The sequence below is a fragment of the Scyliorhinus canicula genome, chromosome 18 (assembly GCF_902713615.1).
Source record: "Scyliorhinus canicula chromosome 18, sScyCan1.1, whole genome shotgun sequence".
Lineage (NCBI taxonomy): Eukaryota > Metazoa > Chordata > Chondrichthyes > Carcharhiniformes > Scyliorhinidae > Scyliorhinus > Scyliorhinus canicula.
The window spans coordinates 83,399,941-83,417,209 of NC_052163.1; the positions used below are offsets into that span (position 1 = coordinate 83,399,941).

Genomic DNA, 17,269 nt, shown 5'->3' on the forward strand with positions numbered 1-17,269 from the left:
GTAATATTCTCCCCTTGCCTGGATGACTGCTGCTCCAACATCACCCAAGAAGTTTGACAGCATCCAGGACAAAGCAGCCCGCTTGATTGAAAAGACTCCATATGTGTATTCGTGTCATAGGCTGCACTTCATGGCAAGCATCCTCACTTCAAGGGACAGTTAGAAGAAAACTGAGTCAATGCTAAGAGACCTGTGCAGTTCCAACATGACCAATTCCAGGTGCATCTTGATTTTTAGACCATAACATCACCACTGCAGGTATCCAAGGGATTATCACATGCTCCATTTTAGGTTTCAGAAACTCTTGTGCATTCCTATAAGGGTGTTAGAACTAGGCCTCCACACAAGTGTTGTCAAAATTCTCGAGGGCTGAATTTGGCTGTCAGCTGTGAAGTGATGACATGATGCTCAGAGCTGACCTTGAAGAAAGCTACCCACAAATAACTAGCAATTTTTTTTTGCCATGTTTATCACCTCTCCCCTGATGTTAATTTGATTCTGACATTAAGTGAAGTGGATCTCAAGGAATCCAGAAACAAGTCAACTCAGTAGGCAACCGTGAAGAATTCCTCAGCCAGCAAACCAGGAAGCAAAATGTACTGATTATCCTTCACTTCTTCTAAATTTTAGAGCAAAATAAAGTTTGTGGCATGCACATGGGAATAAAATTGGAGTTGAAATAAAAAAAACCTCCAAAAAGATCATATTTACCATGTTAAAAATCAATAAATATTCTTATCATAATACAAAAATGACATTCCAGAGAACTTGCTCAGCAGTTGTTATAATTTTGTATGTTATTTTTAAAAAAGGTCACCCCTAAGGAGATTTAATATTTTATCCAGTGATATTACAGCATAAAAGAGAAGGTTTACACCAGTTCCACGATTTCTAAATACTGTCGTCTCCAAGAACTTCAAAACCCTGTGGAGAAGCAAATATTCACCGACAACAATCCCTGCCGTGAACTGTGCATGTCTGGATACCAAAATTGCTGTCAGTTTCACTGTTGTAAAGGCAGCAAACATTGACAATTCTGCATTATTACAACTGCAAAGTCTGGGTGCATAAGTACCACACAAAGCTTTCTTTCTTATTAATCAGATCCCCGTTATTAGCTGCCTCCTTAAGATAATAATCTGTGGATTCTAAAAGTAGACAAACATCTCTGCTTTGTATTTCCATCTGTTGCTACCACTGATACCAGCAAGTTCTCATTTCATATCCACAAACATGCCAGCTTCCAGCACCAGCTAATGGTTAATGAACAGCAATGGGATTTAGTGACTAATCTTCTGGCTCACCAATCTGGGACACAAATGCTATTGCTAAAGGCATTTGTCCCCATCTTAACTAGCTCAATATAGGCTGGAGATTGTCCCTGGAACCATCCTGAGTTGACAACTCGCTTCCACAACAGGAAGAAACATTTACTGAGATCTGGGGCACTCCAAATGATATCGCTCATTAAAAATCTTCAGCCCAGTTACCAACAAATTTAGATTGATCCATAGTGGTGCCGTGGTGGTAAAGCAGTTTGGATGCTACTGGTGCAGACTTGGACTGCGTCTTATCAGTGTGGTTTCTGAGTGCAGAGTAGAAAAAAATCTTCAGTACTGTTACCATTCATCTTGGTGATTACAAACGGTATGCACAAACAGGCAAAAGGAAATTAACTTGTTGTATGAGTGAATACGTGAACAGGAAATGTGACTTTGTTAAGTTGATTTGCTTCATTGGCAGCATGAGAATGAAGCAGAGTGCATTGAAGGCAGTGCTGCTAAATTAACACCTAACTTGATTAGTCATTTTACAAGTTGGTTGAGGCTAAGATATATGTGCAAGTTTCCAGGAAGTCCCAGTGCACCAGTGAGCTGTAGTATCTGACTGTCAAGATCATAGCAAGGTTAGTTTGTTATATTTCTGTTTCTTTCTAATAATTTGCACTGCTGAAATGTAATTATTTTTTTCCATTAATCTGCTGTCCTGCTCCAAACTAAAGGCCCTTTAGATCAAACTTGGTGTTTTGGCTTGATGTAACTTGTCTTCACTAAAGAAGTTTCTAAATTTGCCACTGGAAATCGAAAGTCATTCAGCATCTCCTTTTGTAATCAATACTTTTCAGGAGTAGTCACTGCTATAATGTAGGAAACAGGACAGTCAGTTACACTCAGCAAGGTCCTACAAACAGCAATGTGATAATAACTAAGGTGCTTAGGTAATGTAGTGATAAATGTTGCCCAGGACTCCAGCAAGAATCTACTCTTCTTTGAAATAGTGCCATGGAATCTTTTACGTCTAACTGGGAAGGCAGATGGGATCTTGGTTTAATGTTGCATCTGGAAAGCAAGACCTCCAAAAGTGCAACATTTCACTAGTACTTTGTTGAATTATCAGCTTAAATGTATGATTCATGAGCTTGAGATAATGACCTTCTGTCCGAGGCAAGGTTACTGAATGAACCATGCTGGCACTGTAAAGATGTAGAAGCAGTGCACAAAGGATTAAACAGTTTACTGTGGACTCGTGTCTGCAAGGCACAGAAACAAAGTTATGGCAGACGAAGGTCACTTAATGAATGAAATGAAAATCGCTTATTGTCACAAGTAGGCTTCAAATGAGGTTACTGTGAAAAGCCCCTAGTCGCCACATTCCGACGCCTGTTCGGGGAGGCTGGTACGGGAATTAAATCGTGCTGCTGGCCTGCCTTAAGAGCCAGCGATTTAGCCCTTTGCTAAACCAGCCCCATATATGCATAGGAATGGTGCTCTCCAGGAAACAAGGCTGTGCTTATATGTTATTTAAGACAGAGTGCAAGGATATTTCGTTTCATATTTCCCAAGTAGGTTAAACAAGGGACAAACATTTTTGTCATTGTTATATATTTACCAATGATAAGGAAATGCAGCCTTTGACTTCAATGTAACTTCAAATGGTTGCAATTGTATTCTGCAGAAATGATCTAAAGCAGACTTGGCTCAGATCAAATAACCAAGCTCAACCTGGATTAATGGGTTTGATTTACAATCATAGAATCCCTACAGAGCAGGAGGCGGCCATTCGGCTCAAGTCTGTACCTTGGAAATAGCACCCTACCTAGGCCCACACCCCCATCCCATCCCCGTAGCACCTCCAACCTTTTGGATAATAAGGGGCAATTTAGCTTGGCCAATCACCTAATTTGCACATCTTTGGACTGTGGGAGGAAACCAGAGCAACCGAAGAAACCCACACAGACACAGGGAGAAAGTCCAAACTCCACACGTACTGACACCAGAGGCCGGAATTTAATCCGGGTCCTGTGGTGTAGATCTACCCACAGTACTGTTAGAGATGGAGTTATAGAATTGTGTCTGAAACCCTTTGTAAAAGGATCAAGTCATTGATTACCTGTCCTCTTTGAAGTGTCTTGACTCCTCCACTGCCTAAATAGTTGGGCTGCTTGTCTGACATTCAGTACTGGATGAACAAATATTTTCACCAATCAAATATTGAGAAGGCCGAAAACATAGTCTTCAATCCCTGCTCCAAACCCTGTTTCTTAGCCCTCAATCCTATCCCTCTTCCCTGGCAACTATTTGAGGCTGCACTCTACTGACAACCTTGATATCATAGTCAGCCCTGACATGAGCAGCTGACCACATATTCACCCTATCACTAAGACCGTTATTTCCACCCAAGGAACATCGCCCAATTGCTCATCTGCAGCTGAAACCCATGTTTTTATTACCTCTAGACTTGCGTATGCTTTCCAATTGCCACAACTTTGAAAAAAGAGACATGGAAACCTCAGGAAAAACAATGTAAACACTTAATTTTCTCAGGTTGCTGTGGTTCTTTTCTGAAGTTGCACTGGCCCTGGAGAAATTCATTCCCTACGCTTAGAGAGAAAGTGAGTGGCAATGTCATTATTTAATTTGTTGGTTTTACAATATACAGTCTGTCCACTTGCCTTAAGAAAAGCCCTTGTTCATTTCACATCTCAAGTCTGAGTCTGGTAAAACTGTGAACGTTCAGTTCCTCTTTTTTTATAAATTTAGAATATCCAATTCATTTTTTCCAATTAAGGGGCAATTCATCATGGCCAATCCACCTACCCTGCACATCTTTTTGGGTCGTGGGGGCGAAACCCATGCAAACACGGGGAGAATGTGCAAACTCCCCACTGACAGTGACCCAGAGCCGGGATCGAACCTGGGACTTTGGTGCAGTGAGGCAACCGTGCTAACCACTTGCACCACCGTGCTGCCCCAGTTCCTCTTCTTAAGGAGAACTACATGATGCCTTACTGTGGACAGTATATAGAGTAAGGGATTGTGATTGTTGAGTCTCACTATCATTTGCAAACAGAACGGCTAGAAAAGTGTACACTCCAGGCCAAAGAGATCGTGAAGACCGCTTACCAGTGGCTGGCAATTCTGAACCCAAGAAAATATCAAGCATAGAAAGTCATATAAACATCCAGATGGCAATTTCCTTATATCAGCCAAATTGTTTGGGAACCAAATTTAGAGAAAATGGCAATGTTATTATTCTAATAACCCAGGCGCGCAGGCTACTTTTATGGGGACACAGCTTCAAATCTCATGACAGCATCTGGTGGAATTTAAATTCTATCAATAAAGCTGGAATATAAACTTTCTCCGTGCTTGTGATCATGAATTTACCATTGATTGTTGTGAAGACCCAGCTGGCTCGCTAATGTCCTTTAAGGAAGGAAATCTGCCATCCTCACCTGGTCTGGCCTACATGTGATTCTAGACCTACAGTAATGTGGTTGACTCTTAGCAAGCCACTCAGGTTAAGGGCAATTTGGAATGGGCAATAAATGCTGGACTAACCAGCGATGCCCACATCCTGTAAGTTAATTTTTAAGAAATCTTTGAACCTTTCAAATTGCTATCCACTTTAGTTGCATGTTGGATTTGGCAATAAAGAATAGTGTTTCTATCTGGTTTCACTTCAAACGTAAAATGGTGAATGGTGACCACAGATGAAAATGATCCAGAAGCCCCCTCTCTTTGTTCCAGATTTCAGCTTCGGCTCACTATCTGTACCCTTGCCTCTGAGACAGGAAGTTATGGATTCAAGCCACAATTGCATAACTTACGCTGACACATCCGTTCAGTACTCAGGGAATACTGGACCACCAGATGTGCTTTCGCCTGGATAAAATGTTAAACCATGGCCTCTCATTTTGATGCAAAAGATCCCATAGCATTATTCAAAGATTATGGGTGGTGCCCTGGCACAAATGTTCATCTCTCAGCCATCACCACTAAAAACAGTTTATCTGGTCACTTTTCTCTGTACAAATCGGTTCCCATATTCCTCAACATGATAACAAAGATTACATTTCATTAACTGTGATGGGTTATAGGATATCCTGAAGTCATGAAATTGCACTTTGCTTGTTTCTTCTTTCTCAGAACTTATTTTTCCCAGTTTCCATCATTTATAAACTTTACAGATGCTTCAACCTCAAACTGGGATTTCTTGACTCACTCAGATTTCTCATTTTTTCTTCAATTTTTATTCAATGCTCTTGTATTTATCAAAAAAAACCTGATTGAAAATGTCACCTCATGGAACATTTAACCGACTGCATCATAAATGTCAACAATTTCAAAACCACCATTACACAATCCACCCACTATTAGTTTTTCAAAGTAAGGCAAAGGTCAAAGCTGCAAACAGTGCTCTTTAATTGATTCCATTACTTGTAGATGCAGTGGTTTAACTACAAGTGTTCGTAGAGAATGACTAGGAGGTCATTTATTCTGTCCATGTCACTTATTTTGCCTATTATGTCCTGAAGCTATTATTACCATAAAAGTTCTCTTACTTCAATCTTTCTTCAAATTTGATATATTTATTGTCACAATTCCAAGCAAAGCCACATCATCACCACTTTCTGGAGGGCAATTAGGGTCAGGCAACAAATGCTGGCCTAACAATGACGCCTACATTCTGTGAAATAGTTTTTTAAAAAGCCACAAGAGCCTGGTAATTTACGATTTGACACACATACAAAAATCTATTAAAGTTTCCAAACAAAACTACTGAAAAAAATTCAGAGGAGCTTTGCAAGAGTGTCATAAAACCATTCTAACACTGAGCCACAAAGATATTAGGGCAGGTGATCAGAAGCTTGAGCAAAGAGGTCTTTAAGGCACAACTTTGCCTGATATAGAGTTTACAAATGCCAACTGAAGTAATCAGTAAAATCCCACAGAAACATGACATACTCCAGTTCAAAGCTGTGGAAAATCAGGTTAAATTCTGAGTTTGGATATTATCAACACTTCACTTTTCCAAAGAATTACTCATCAATCTCCAAAATTCGATTTTCTGTAAACTGGTGCTCATTAAACTCTGGTGTCCTCTGTCCTTGCTCGCTTCATGTCCCATTCACCCACCACCCCTGTCCTCACTGAACTACATTTGCTCCCAGTTAAGTGTCTCCATTTTAAAATTCTTGTATTTGTTTTCAAATACCTTCATGGTCTTTCCCGCCCTCATCTCTATAATTTCCTCAGCCCCATAACCCTCCAATGCTCCTACTAATTCTGGTTCCTTGAACACTAATTTTAATAACTCCAGTTTTAGTAGCAGGCCTTCAGTTGTCTAGGCTCTAAGCTCTGGAATTCCCTCTATAAACCTCCCCACCATCCTTTCAGACACTCATCAAAACATACTCCTTTGGCCAAGCTTTTAGTCATCTGCCCCATAGCTCTTTATGTAGTCCGTGCCAAAATTTGTTTTACAGTGCTCCTGCAAAGTCCCATGGGATGTTTTATTACACAGTATTATATAAATACAAGTTGCTGTTAAAATTGTATAAAAATAAAAAAATCAACTGTTCGTTAGAAGAGTTACATTAAGTTAGGGTGAAGATTTGAGTGAGGTTTACAGGGATCAACGTTCAGACTCCTATTGTTTTTGATATCCATAAATGTCAGCTATCTGCCTTTAGTTCAATGGAAGCATTTTCACATGACACCTTATAATTTGGCAGCCATGGAGAATATATATATATCCAATGCTGTTGACCAGGCTTATTCATTCACAAGACAAGGAGTCATGTTCATAGTGCACTTATTCCCCTTCAGGCTACAGTGTAGTCGCTACATTGTAGTAGCCAATGTCTGTCAGAAATTAATCTGAGTCTTGGAGACCATACAGCCTTGTTTGCTCTAAGTTAACAAGGTTTTAATGCACATTGCTCACATCAGCACATGTAAAGATTGAGTCATTGGAATCGGTAGTTTTAATTAATGTTAATATACTGCGCTGCAATGATGATTAGTCTTGTGTCTAACAGCTTATAATCTCTTTGGCAATAGACGATGAAGTTCTTTCCGTTTCTGGTGACTTGTATTCTGACTGCAGTCTCTTCACTCACCTTTGACTCTGCACGGGATGAAGATTGGATGGAATGGACATCACTTCATGGAAAACTGTATGGAGGGGTAAGAAACAGAAACACTGGAAGTATTCAATTTGGCAAGACTCATCTGTTTGCTTTTGTTAAAATCAAAAAAGACTGAAAGTCTCAACCAGCCCATAATACCTCTTGATCAGATGCTTTCTTTCACTCCATTCGAGTGCGGTGGCCGGGGCGGGGGAGGGGATACTAATTTATTTAAATGGTTAAACAGTTAAAAGGTGTAAATAATGAGTTTGTTATCCAAAATTAAAGAAAGAAAGTATATAATGACCTTAATGCACAGTCCAAAGATGTGCAGGTTAGGTGGATTGGCCATGCTAAATTGCCCTTAGTGTCCAAAATGCCCTTAGTGTTAGGTGGGGTTATGGGGATAGGGTGGAGGTATGGGCTTGGGTAGGGTGCTCTTTCCAAGAGCTGGTGCAGACTCGATGGGCTGAATGGCCTCCTTCTGCACTGTAAATTCTATGTTATAGCCTATGTTAAGCTTGTCCACAGCAGTTTACATTCCTATCATATGTTCAGCTAATAATTAAATTATAGTCTGAATCCTTTGAGCTGATGGCTAGCTTGTCATCACTGCTATCTATCTCTATGCTCTCTTGCCATGGGTACGCCAAGTTTTCAGGTGTCTTGATTATGAAACTATAAGTTTTGTGTTTTTACATTTAGAATGAAGAAAATTGGAGGAGAACAACATGGGAGAAGAACCTCAAAAAAATTAAAGATCATAACCTGGAGTATTCAATGGGTAAACACACATTTCGCATGGAGATGAATCACTTTGGTGATATGGTGAGTCTCAAAACAAAGTAACTGCAGGTATTTACGAACATATGAAATAGGAGCAGAAGCAGGCCACCAGCCCCTTGGGTCTGCTCTACCATTCAATAAGATAATGGTTGATCCATTTGTGTTCTGAATTCCACATTTCAATCTACCCCTCCTATAACCAGCAATCCCTCGCCTAACAAAAATCTATCTCTGCCTTAAAAATATTCAATCTTCCGCCTCCACCTCCTTCTCAGGCAGAGAATTTGAAAGTCATACAACCCTCATAAAAAAATTATCCTCACCTCAGTCCTAAAAGGACCACCTATAATTTTAAAACAGTGCCTCTGAGTTCTAAACACCCTTTCAACGTCCACCTTGTCTAGATAGTCAGGATCTTATATACTTTATATATATTTTAATCAAGTCACTCCTCATTCTTCTTAACCCCAGTCGAAAAAAGTCCAGTCTGTCCAACCTATCCTCTTAAGACAAGCTGTTCATTCCAGGTCTCAGTCTAGTAAACAACCTCTGAGCCGCATTCAATGCATTTACATCCTTCCTTAAATAAAGAAACCAAATCTGCACAGTATTTGAGATATGGGCTCACCAGTGCCCTTATGACATCCTTGCTTTTATGTTCAATTCCTCTCGCAATAAAGGACAGCATTCCATTAGCCTTCTTGAATGCGTGCTGCAACTGCATACTAACGTTTGAATCACGCATGAAAACACAGAGGTTTTTCTGCACCTCGGAATTCTGGAGTGGTTTTCCGTTTAAGTAATACTCTTTCTTAATTCCTCTTGAAGTGAACAACTTCACATTTTCCCATATTTTACTCCATTTGCAAATTTTCTGCCCAATCACTCAAACTACCCATTTCCGTTTGCAACCACTTTGTCCTCTTCACAACATCCTTTACTACCTATCTTTGTGTCATCTGCCATGCCTTTCACTTCCCTCATCTAAGTCAGTGATATAAATTGTAAAAGCTGAGGCAACTCATCACATTCTGCCAATCAGAAAAAGCCCCACTTATGCATACTTGCTGGCTTGGCAGAAAACAATCTTTTAGCCACTACTATGCTACCTCCAACACAATGAGCTCTTAACTTTGCGCAATTTAGGTCAGTCTCATCCTACTTTCAGTGCCAGTTTGACTTAGTTTGTAATACTTTTTTGACATAGAGGTTTTTTGTGATCAAGTCCCACTGCACTACTAAGGGAATTCAAACTTCATTGCGGTGTTAATGTAAGCCTACTTGTGACAATAAAGCTCATTAATATTATTATGCTACACTGTGCGAGGTTGTAATTTTTGGATCCGAAATTAAACACAGTCACTCACGAGGGCAAATGGCACTTTTCAAAGAAGAGCAGGAAATTCACCCGGTGAGCTGATCAACATTTTTTTTAAACAAATAATACCATCAAAACCAAAGTAGCTGGTCAGTCAGTCACGTGTTGTTTGGGGGAACATTTTGTTCACAGCATGTTCTCCAAAATTGGCTGCTGCCATCAAGTACCAAAACAACAATCGTTATCCTGTAAAGTAGGCCTTTGGCTGTGAACTATTTTGGGGTGTTCTAAAGAGAAGCAATAATGAATGGGATTCTCTGACTTCCCAGCCGTGTGTTTTTCAGCTTCAATGTCCAGTATCATCATATTTTGCTTGCAAGTGTCCTTATGGTGGAGGTATGAAAAACTAGCAGGTCGCAACCCAGCGACCAGTTCACTATACAGAAGATCTTTGGGTACATAGGCATCATCCATCTGATGAAAGCTGATGCAGTGCAGACATCCTGGACTTAGCAATGGTGCACACTGATGGAATTAATGCATTCCAGGATCTCTGAGCTGTTGATCTTGCCTTGCCAATAAATGCTAATGATACCTTGGAGACAGCCAAGGTACAGACTGTTCTGCATGCTCTTTTCCCTGGGATATATTGTCCAGGTCACACCACTATAGAAGAGTGCATGAAGAATGTAGGTTTGCTGGACTTGCAGCTTGATGTTCTCAGTCAGTTTGCTGTTGTTTCACACTGTTACTCAGCTTGGAGATAACATCCACAGCGGTTACAACGCACGTGCAGAATTCAACATTAAGTGACAGATGCTGGTGATTGTGGAACCTGATAAGTGAAGTTATCATCAACATCCAGAGTCATACTGACAATGCTGATTGGTGGTACGGCAACATCCCGAACACTGACAATTGATACTGATGGTCCAACCAAACTCTTTACAGGCATGAGTATGTCTGTGCATTTGTTGTTGGATATGGCCATCAGAATGGAATGCTAATGCAGCATCCTCGGTGAAGTGACTCTCTGATGAGGCAATATCAAACCGGTATCAGGAGCCTTTAAGCCATGTATCCAATTCACCCCCAAATTAAATAATGTTACCCTAATCATGGCAGTAATGCCACCATAACCATGCATAGGGATGACAAGGGATTCAATGCATAGTCAACATATCTCAACCAGGAGACATCAGAATTAATTCCCAGACCCTGAGAAATGGAACCAAAGTATATGTAAAAGAATTTTCTTTTTGGCACCCAAAAAATGGGTTGTCTTCTACCGCACAATTTACGTTTCCTGACTGATGGTCACAAGTGAGAAGCTTTTAGTATGAAAGGTGCTGTATTCATGATAATGATAAATGACCAGTGTCCATTTCTGGTTTGGACACATGTGAAGGCATTGGAGGGGGTACAGAAAAGATTTTGGACAGTAGTTCCAGGAATGAGACTTCAGTTAGGACGAAAGATTGGTAAAGCTGGGACTGTCGCAATAGGGACCCTAACACGGTCTGAGGGTCAAATTCAGTCATAGCAGTCAGGTCAGATGTGTGTGGGTACAAGTCCTTAGGTTGATAGTCTCACGGTACTATTCAGGGAGTGCTGTCTTTTGAATGATATGTTAACCAAGGACCCATCTGCCCTTTACAGTGGAGCTAAGGGCCCCATGCCCTATTTCAAAGAAGTCCAGGGTAGCCCTCCATGTTGTCCGGGCCAAACTGTATCAGCAAATTTTACTAAATACAGATTATCATGTCATCATCACATTGCCAAAGGGTTTGACAAAGGGTCTGACAAAGGGTCATCTGGATTCGAAACGTTAGCTCTTTTCTCTCCCTACAGATGCTGCCAGACCTGCTGAGATTTTCCAGCATTTTCTCTCTGGTTATCACATTGATGTTTGTGGAAAATTGCTGTGTACAAATTGACTCGTGTTTCCTGCATTGCAACACTGATTAACTTCCAATGGATTTCATTGACTGTAAAAAAAAAAGGATTTTGGGACATGCCAGGGGTATCTTTCAGATACTCATGAAAAATACACTGAACACCCTCATTTTTTTAACTTTTATATTCTTCAGACTAGTGAAGAGTTCAACCAATGCATGAATGGATTTGTTCAAAGAAACCCACAGAGTTCCACTCTCAATGAACCAACACCCAATCAGTCTGATGTTCCTCAGACTGTTGATTGGCGTGGACATGGCTATGTCACAGAAGTGAAGAATCAGGTGAAAATACATATTCTAAAAGCATGTTTTAGGTCTAACTCAAGTAAACCATAGCCCACTCTTACTGTTAGACTCTTTGAAGAATGTATTTGGTTTACTGTCAGAATTTTTTGTCAAAGGGTCAGTGGGGATGATATATAGAATATAAAAATACGCTAAAGAACCATTTTGGGCATGATGTTGGATTATGCTAACCAAGGACCCACCTCCACTCTTTGGTGAAGCTAAAGAGCCGATGCTCTATTTCAAAGAAGTGCAGGGAAGTCCTCCATGTCATCTGGGCCAAAGTTTAATCAACAAAAATCACTAAAGAGAAATGATCAGGTCATTATCACATTTCTATTTGTAGAACCTTGCTGTGTTTAATGTTTCAATTTATTCCACTTCAATAGTGACACCTCAACTGAAATATAACATTGCTGCAATTTAAATGTGCCACGGTCCCATAGTTATTCTGCTTTGTAGCAATGGATTTAAGTCACGATGCTCTGGTCCATGCAGCTCTACCTGTAGCACGTTTGATGAATTTCTGATCACTCTAAATCCGAATATTGACAAGAATCCATCTAGTTCCTTGTTGAAATTCATTATATGCTTCACAGCTCCAGGGAGCCGGGTTCGATTCCCGCTTGGGTCACTATCTGTGCGGAGTCTGCACGCTCTCCCTGTGTCTGTGTGGGTTTTCTCCGTGCGCTCCGGTTCCTCCCACAAATCCCAAAAGACGTGTACATTAGGTGAATTCTCAATTCTTCCTTTGTGTACCCAAACAGGCGCCAGAGTGTGCTGACCAGCAGCTTTTCACAGTAACTTCATTGCAGTGTTAATGGAAGCCTACTTGTGACAATAATAAAGATTCTAAGATTATTTCTATATTTTCATCCCCTTGTAATAAATACCAACATCTAGGGGCTGGTTTAGCTCACTGGGCTAAATTGCTGGCTTTTAAAGCAGACCAAGCAGGCCAGCAGCACGGTTCGATTCCCGTACCAGCCTCCCCGGACAGGCGCCAGAAAGTGGCGACTAGCGGCTTTTCACAGTAACTTAATTGAAGCCTACACGTGACAATAAGCGATTTTCATTTAATTTCATTTTCATTTTATTTCATTTCATCTGCTTTCCAAATCATACTCTGTACCTTTCCCTAACATTTTGTAATTCATGTCCGAGGACACCCAAATCCATCTGTACAAGTGCGTTCTGTAGTCTTTCACCATTTAAATAATACCTCGACTGTTGCATTACCAGGGTCGTTGTGGTTCATGCTGGGCATTTAGTGCAACCGGATCACTAGAGGGGCAGATCTTCAGGAAGACAAGAAAACTCATCTCGCTGAGTGAACAGAACCTAGTCGACTGTTCTAGACACCATGGCAACAAAGGGTGTCACGGTGGACGAGTAGAACAAGCGTTTAAGTACGTGGAGCACAATGGTGGAATAGACAATGAGACTTCCTATCCCTATACTGGAACGGTAAGAGCTTACGAGAGTGACAAAATCCAGTATTTTCTACAGGTGTACCTCTAGAAATTAGTCAAATGGTAGTTTAAATTGCTATCTCTACCAAACATAGATATTTATTTTCTTTTTTAAAAGTTCTCATTATAGTTACCCTTGGTGTTCAGTTTTGAAATCACTACCATACTCTGCTCTTTTTCAGTATAATTTTATGATTACCATTATTCACTGAAGTGCACTACTCACATGCCTGACATCAGATTGCTATGACAAAGAACAAAACAGCACAGGAACAGGCCCGTCAGCCTGTACCAGTCATGATACCAACCTTTGCCAAAACACTCAGCACTTCCTTGGGCCGTATTCCGCCATGTCCATCCCATCCATGTGTTTGTCAAGAGGCCTTTTGAATGCCGTTAATGTATCTGCTTCCACAACCTCCCCTGGCAGTGCGTTCCAGGCACTCACCACCCTCTGCATAAAAAACCTGTCTTGCACATCTCCTCTAAACTTTGCCCCACGGACCTTAAACCTATGCCCCCTGGTGACTTGCCCCTCCACCCCTGGAAAGAGTTCCTGCCCATCCAGTCTATCCATGCCCCTCATAACCTTGTAGACCTCTATCAGGTCATCCCTCAACCTCCGTCTTTCTAATGAAAAGAGTCCAAGTCTATTCAGCCTCTCCACATAGCTAACACCCTCCAGACCAGGCAACATCCTGGCAAACCTCCGCTGCACCCTCTTCAAAGCCTCCACATCCTTCTGGTGGTGTGGCGACCAGAATTGTGCTCAATATTCCAAGTGCGGCCTTACCAAGGTTCTATACAACTGTTGCATGACTTGCCAGTTTTTATACTCTATGCCCTGTCCTATGAAGGCAAGCATTCCGTATGCTTTCTTGACGGCTTTGTCCACTTGTGTTGCCACCTTCAAAGACATGTGGACCTGTACGCCCAGATCTCTCTGACTTTCTACATTCCTAAGAGTTTTAACATTTTAGGGTATATTTCTACTCTATGTTAGACCTACCAAAATGCATTACCTCACATGTTTCCGGATTAAACTCCATTTTCCATTTCTCTGCGCAACCCTATCTATGTCCTGCTGTATCTTCTGACAATCCTCAACACTATCTGCCTCTCCACCAACCTTGGTGTCATCCGCGAACTTACTAATCAGACCAACTACATTTTCCTCCAAATATTTTATATACACCACAAACAACAGAGGCCCCAGCACCTATCGCTGTGGAACACCACTGGTCACAACCTTCCATTCAGAAAGACAGGCTTCTACTGTTAACCTTTGCCTTCTGTGACCGAGCCAGTTCTGTATCCATCTTACCACCTCACCTCTGATCCCATGTGACTTCACCTTTAGTTTCAGTCTGCCACGAGGCACCTTGTCAAAGGCTTTACTGAAATCCATGTAAACAACGTCCAACCGTCCTCCCCTCATCAATCATCTTTGTCACCTCCTCAAAAAACTCAATCAAGTTAGTGAGGCACGACCTCCCCTTCACAAAACCATGCTGTCTATCACTTAGGAGTCTATTTGTTTCCAAATGGGTATATATCCTGTCCCTGAGAATTCTCTCCAATAATTCATCTACTACCGACGTGAGGCTCACCGGCCTATAGTTTCCAGGATTATCCCTGCTACCTTTCTTAAACAGCAGTACCACATTGGCTATTCTCCAGTCCTCTGAGATCTCACCTGTAGCCAATGAGGATTCAAAGATGTCAGTCAAGGCCCCAGCAATTTCCTCCCTGCTTCCCTCAGTATTCTGGGATAAATCCCATCTGGCCCAGACTGATCCACCTTAATATTTTTTAAGAGACCCAATACCCCTCCTTTTCGATGTTAGCATGATCCAGACTGTCCACACACCCCAACCAAGAATCAACTTCCACAAAGTCCCTTTCTTTAGTGAACACTGATGCAAAGTATTTATTTTGTACCTCGCCCATTTCCTCAACACATTGTCCTTAAATGGTTCAATCCTTTCCCTGGCCACCCTCTTGCTTTTTACATGCGAATAAAAAGCTTTGGGATTCACCTTAATCCAACTTGCCAAGGACTTTTCATTACCCCTCCCAGCCCTCCTAATTTTCCACTTCAGTACCTTCCTATTTTTTTAATACTCAAGGGTTTCGACTGCTCCCCCCCCTTCTAAATCGTACAAAAGTCTCCTTTTTCTTTTTGACAAGGTTCACAATGTCCCTCATTATCCAAGGCTCCCTAAACTTCCCATACATATCCTTCATTCTCTCAGGAACGGGACTTTCCTGAATCTTAATCAACTGCCGCTTGAAAGACTCCCACATGTCCGATGTTGATTTACCCTCCAACAGCCGCACCCAATCCAAATTCTTCAATTCCTGTCTAAATGTTATCATAGAATTTACAGTGCAGAAGGACGCCATTCAGCCCATCGGGTCTGAACTGGCCCTTGGAAAGAACACTCTACCCAAGCCCCACGCCTTCACCCTATCCTCTTTATCCCCATAACCTGGTAACCCTACCTAACCTCTTTTTAACACTAAGGGCAATTTAGAATGGCCAATCCACCTAACCGGTACATCTTTGGACTGTGAAAGGAAACCGGAGCACCCACAGGAAACCCACACACGGGGAGAACGTGCAGACTCCACACAGACAGTGACCCAAGCCGGAATCGAACCTGGGACCCTGGAGCTGTGAAGCAACTGTGCTAACCACTGTGCTCCAGTGCTACCCACTGTAATTTGCCTTTCCCCAGTTTAGCACCTTAACACGAGGGTTATCCTCAACCCTGTCCAAAAGTACCCTAAAACTAACGGAATTGTGGTCACTACTCCCAAAATGTTCCCCTACTGAAACCTCAACCACCTGTCCAGGCTCATTCCCCAATACCAGATCCAGTACTGCCTCTTCCCGAGTTGGACTATCTACATATTGCATCAAGAAGGTTTCCTGGATACACCTTACAGACTCTGCCCCATCCAAACCCCTAACACTAAGTGAGTCCCAATCAATGTAGAGGAAATTAAAATCCCCTACCACGACAACCCTGTTACTTTTGCACCTATCCAAAATCTCTCTACCTATCTGCTCCTCTGTCTCCCGCTGGCAGTTAGGGGGCCTGTAATAAATGCCTAACATTGTGATTGCCCCCTTCCTGTTCCTGAGCTCAACCCAGATTGCGTCATTGTACGCGCCCTCCGAGGTGTCCTCCTTCAGTACGGCTATAATATTTTCCTTAGCCAGTAATGCTACTCTCCCACCCCTTTTACATCCCCCTCTGTCGCTCATGAAGCATCTATATCCTCCAACGTTCAGCTGCCAATCCTGCCCTTGCTTTAACCATGTTTCTGTGATAGCCACAACAACGTAATTCCAAGTACTAGCAAGTGCTCTAAGTTCAACTGCCTTACCCACCATACTTCTGGCGTTGAAACAAATACACTTCAAACCACTGTGTTTAAGCAGACAGGGTGATGTTGTTATCTTATTTTTGTGCTTCCCCTTTGGTTTTTACACCTTAAACTAGCGCTCTTGTTCCCACCCCCCTGCCATACTAGTTTAAATCCTCTCAAGTGAGTCTAGCAAACCTCCCAGCCAGGATATTGGAGTTTAGGTGCAACCTGCCTTTCTTGTACAGGTCACACCAGCCCCGGAAGAGGTCCCAGTGGTCCAGAATTTTGAAACCCTCCCTCCTGCATCACCAGCTCAGCCACATATTGAGCTGCACTATCCTCCTATTTCTAGCCTCACTGGCTTCCTGAGATTACACCACTAGAGGTCCTGCTTTTTAGCTTATTTCCCAACTCCCTGAACTCCTTCTGCAGGACCTCTTCCTGCCTATGTCATTAGTACCAATGTGTACTATGACTTCTGGCTGTTCACCCTCCCCCTTCAGGATGTCCTGTGTTCGTTCAGAGACTTCTTTGACCCTGGCACCAGGGAGGCAACACACCATCCTGGAGTCTCTTTCCTGTCCACAGAAGCACCTATCTGTACCCCTTAGAGTCCCCTATAACCATCGCTCTCCTGCACTTTGCCCTCCCCTGCTGA

The 17,269-nt window shown here is 41.9% G+C and overlaps 1 protein-coding gene across 4 annotated transcripts in view; it reads left to right on the forward strand.

The window, feature by feature from the left end:
• The window catches only part of LOC119953397 (procathepsin L-like), a 107,891-nt gene that overhangs the window by 77,484 nt on the left and 13,138 nt on the right, over nt 1-17,269 (forward strand). For 2 of the 4 annotated variants that reach the window (XM_038777633.1, XM_038777635.1), the window contains exons 2-5: nt 7,347-7,472; nt 8,120-8,242; nt 11,609-11,758; nt 13,004-13,228. In XM_038777633.1, the coding sequence (XP_038633561.1) occupies nt 7,347-7,472; nt 8,120-8,242; nt 11,609-11,758; nt 13,004-13,228 (624 nt within the window). Of the gene's footprint in view, nt 1-1,715; nt 1,907-3,851; nt 3,893-7,346; nt 7,473-8,119; nt 8,243-11,608; nt 11,759-13,003; nt 13,229-17,269 lie in introns of those variants that run through there. The other 2 variants (XM_038777634.1, XM_038777636.1) reach the window with 2 other exon arrangements.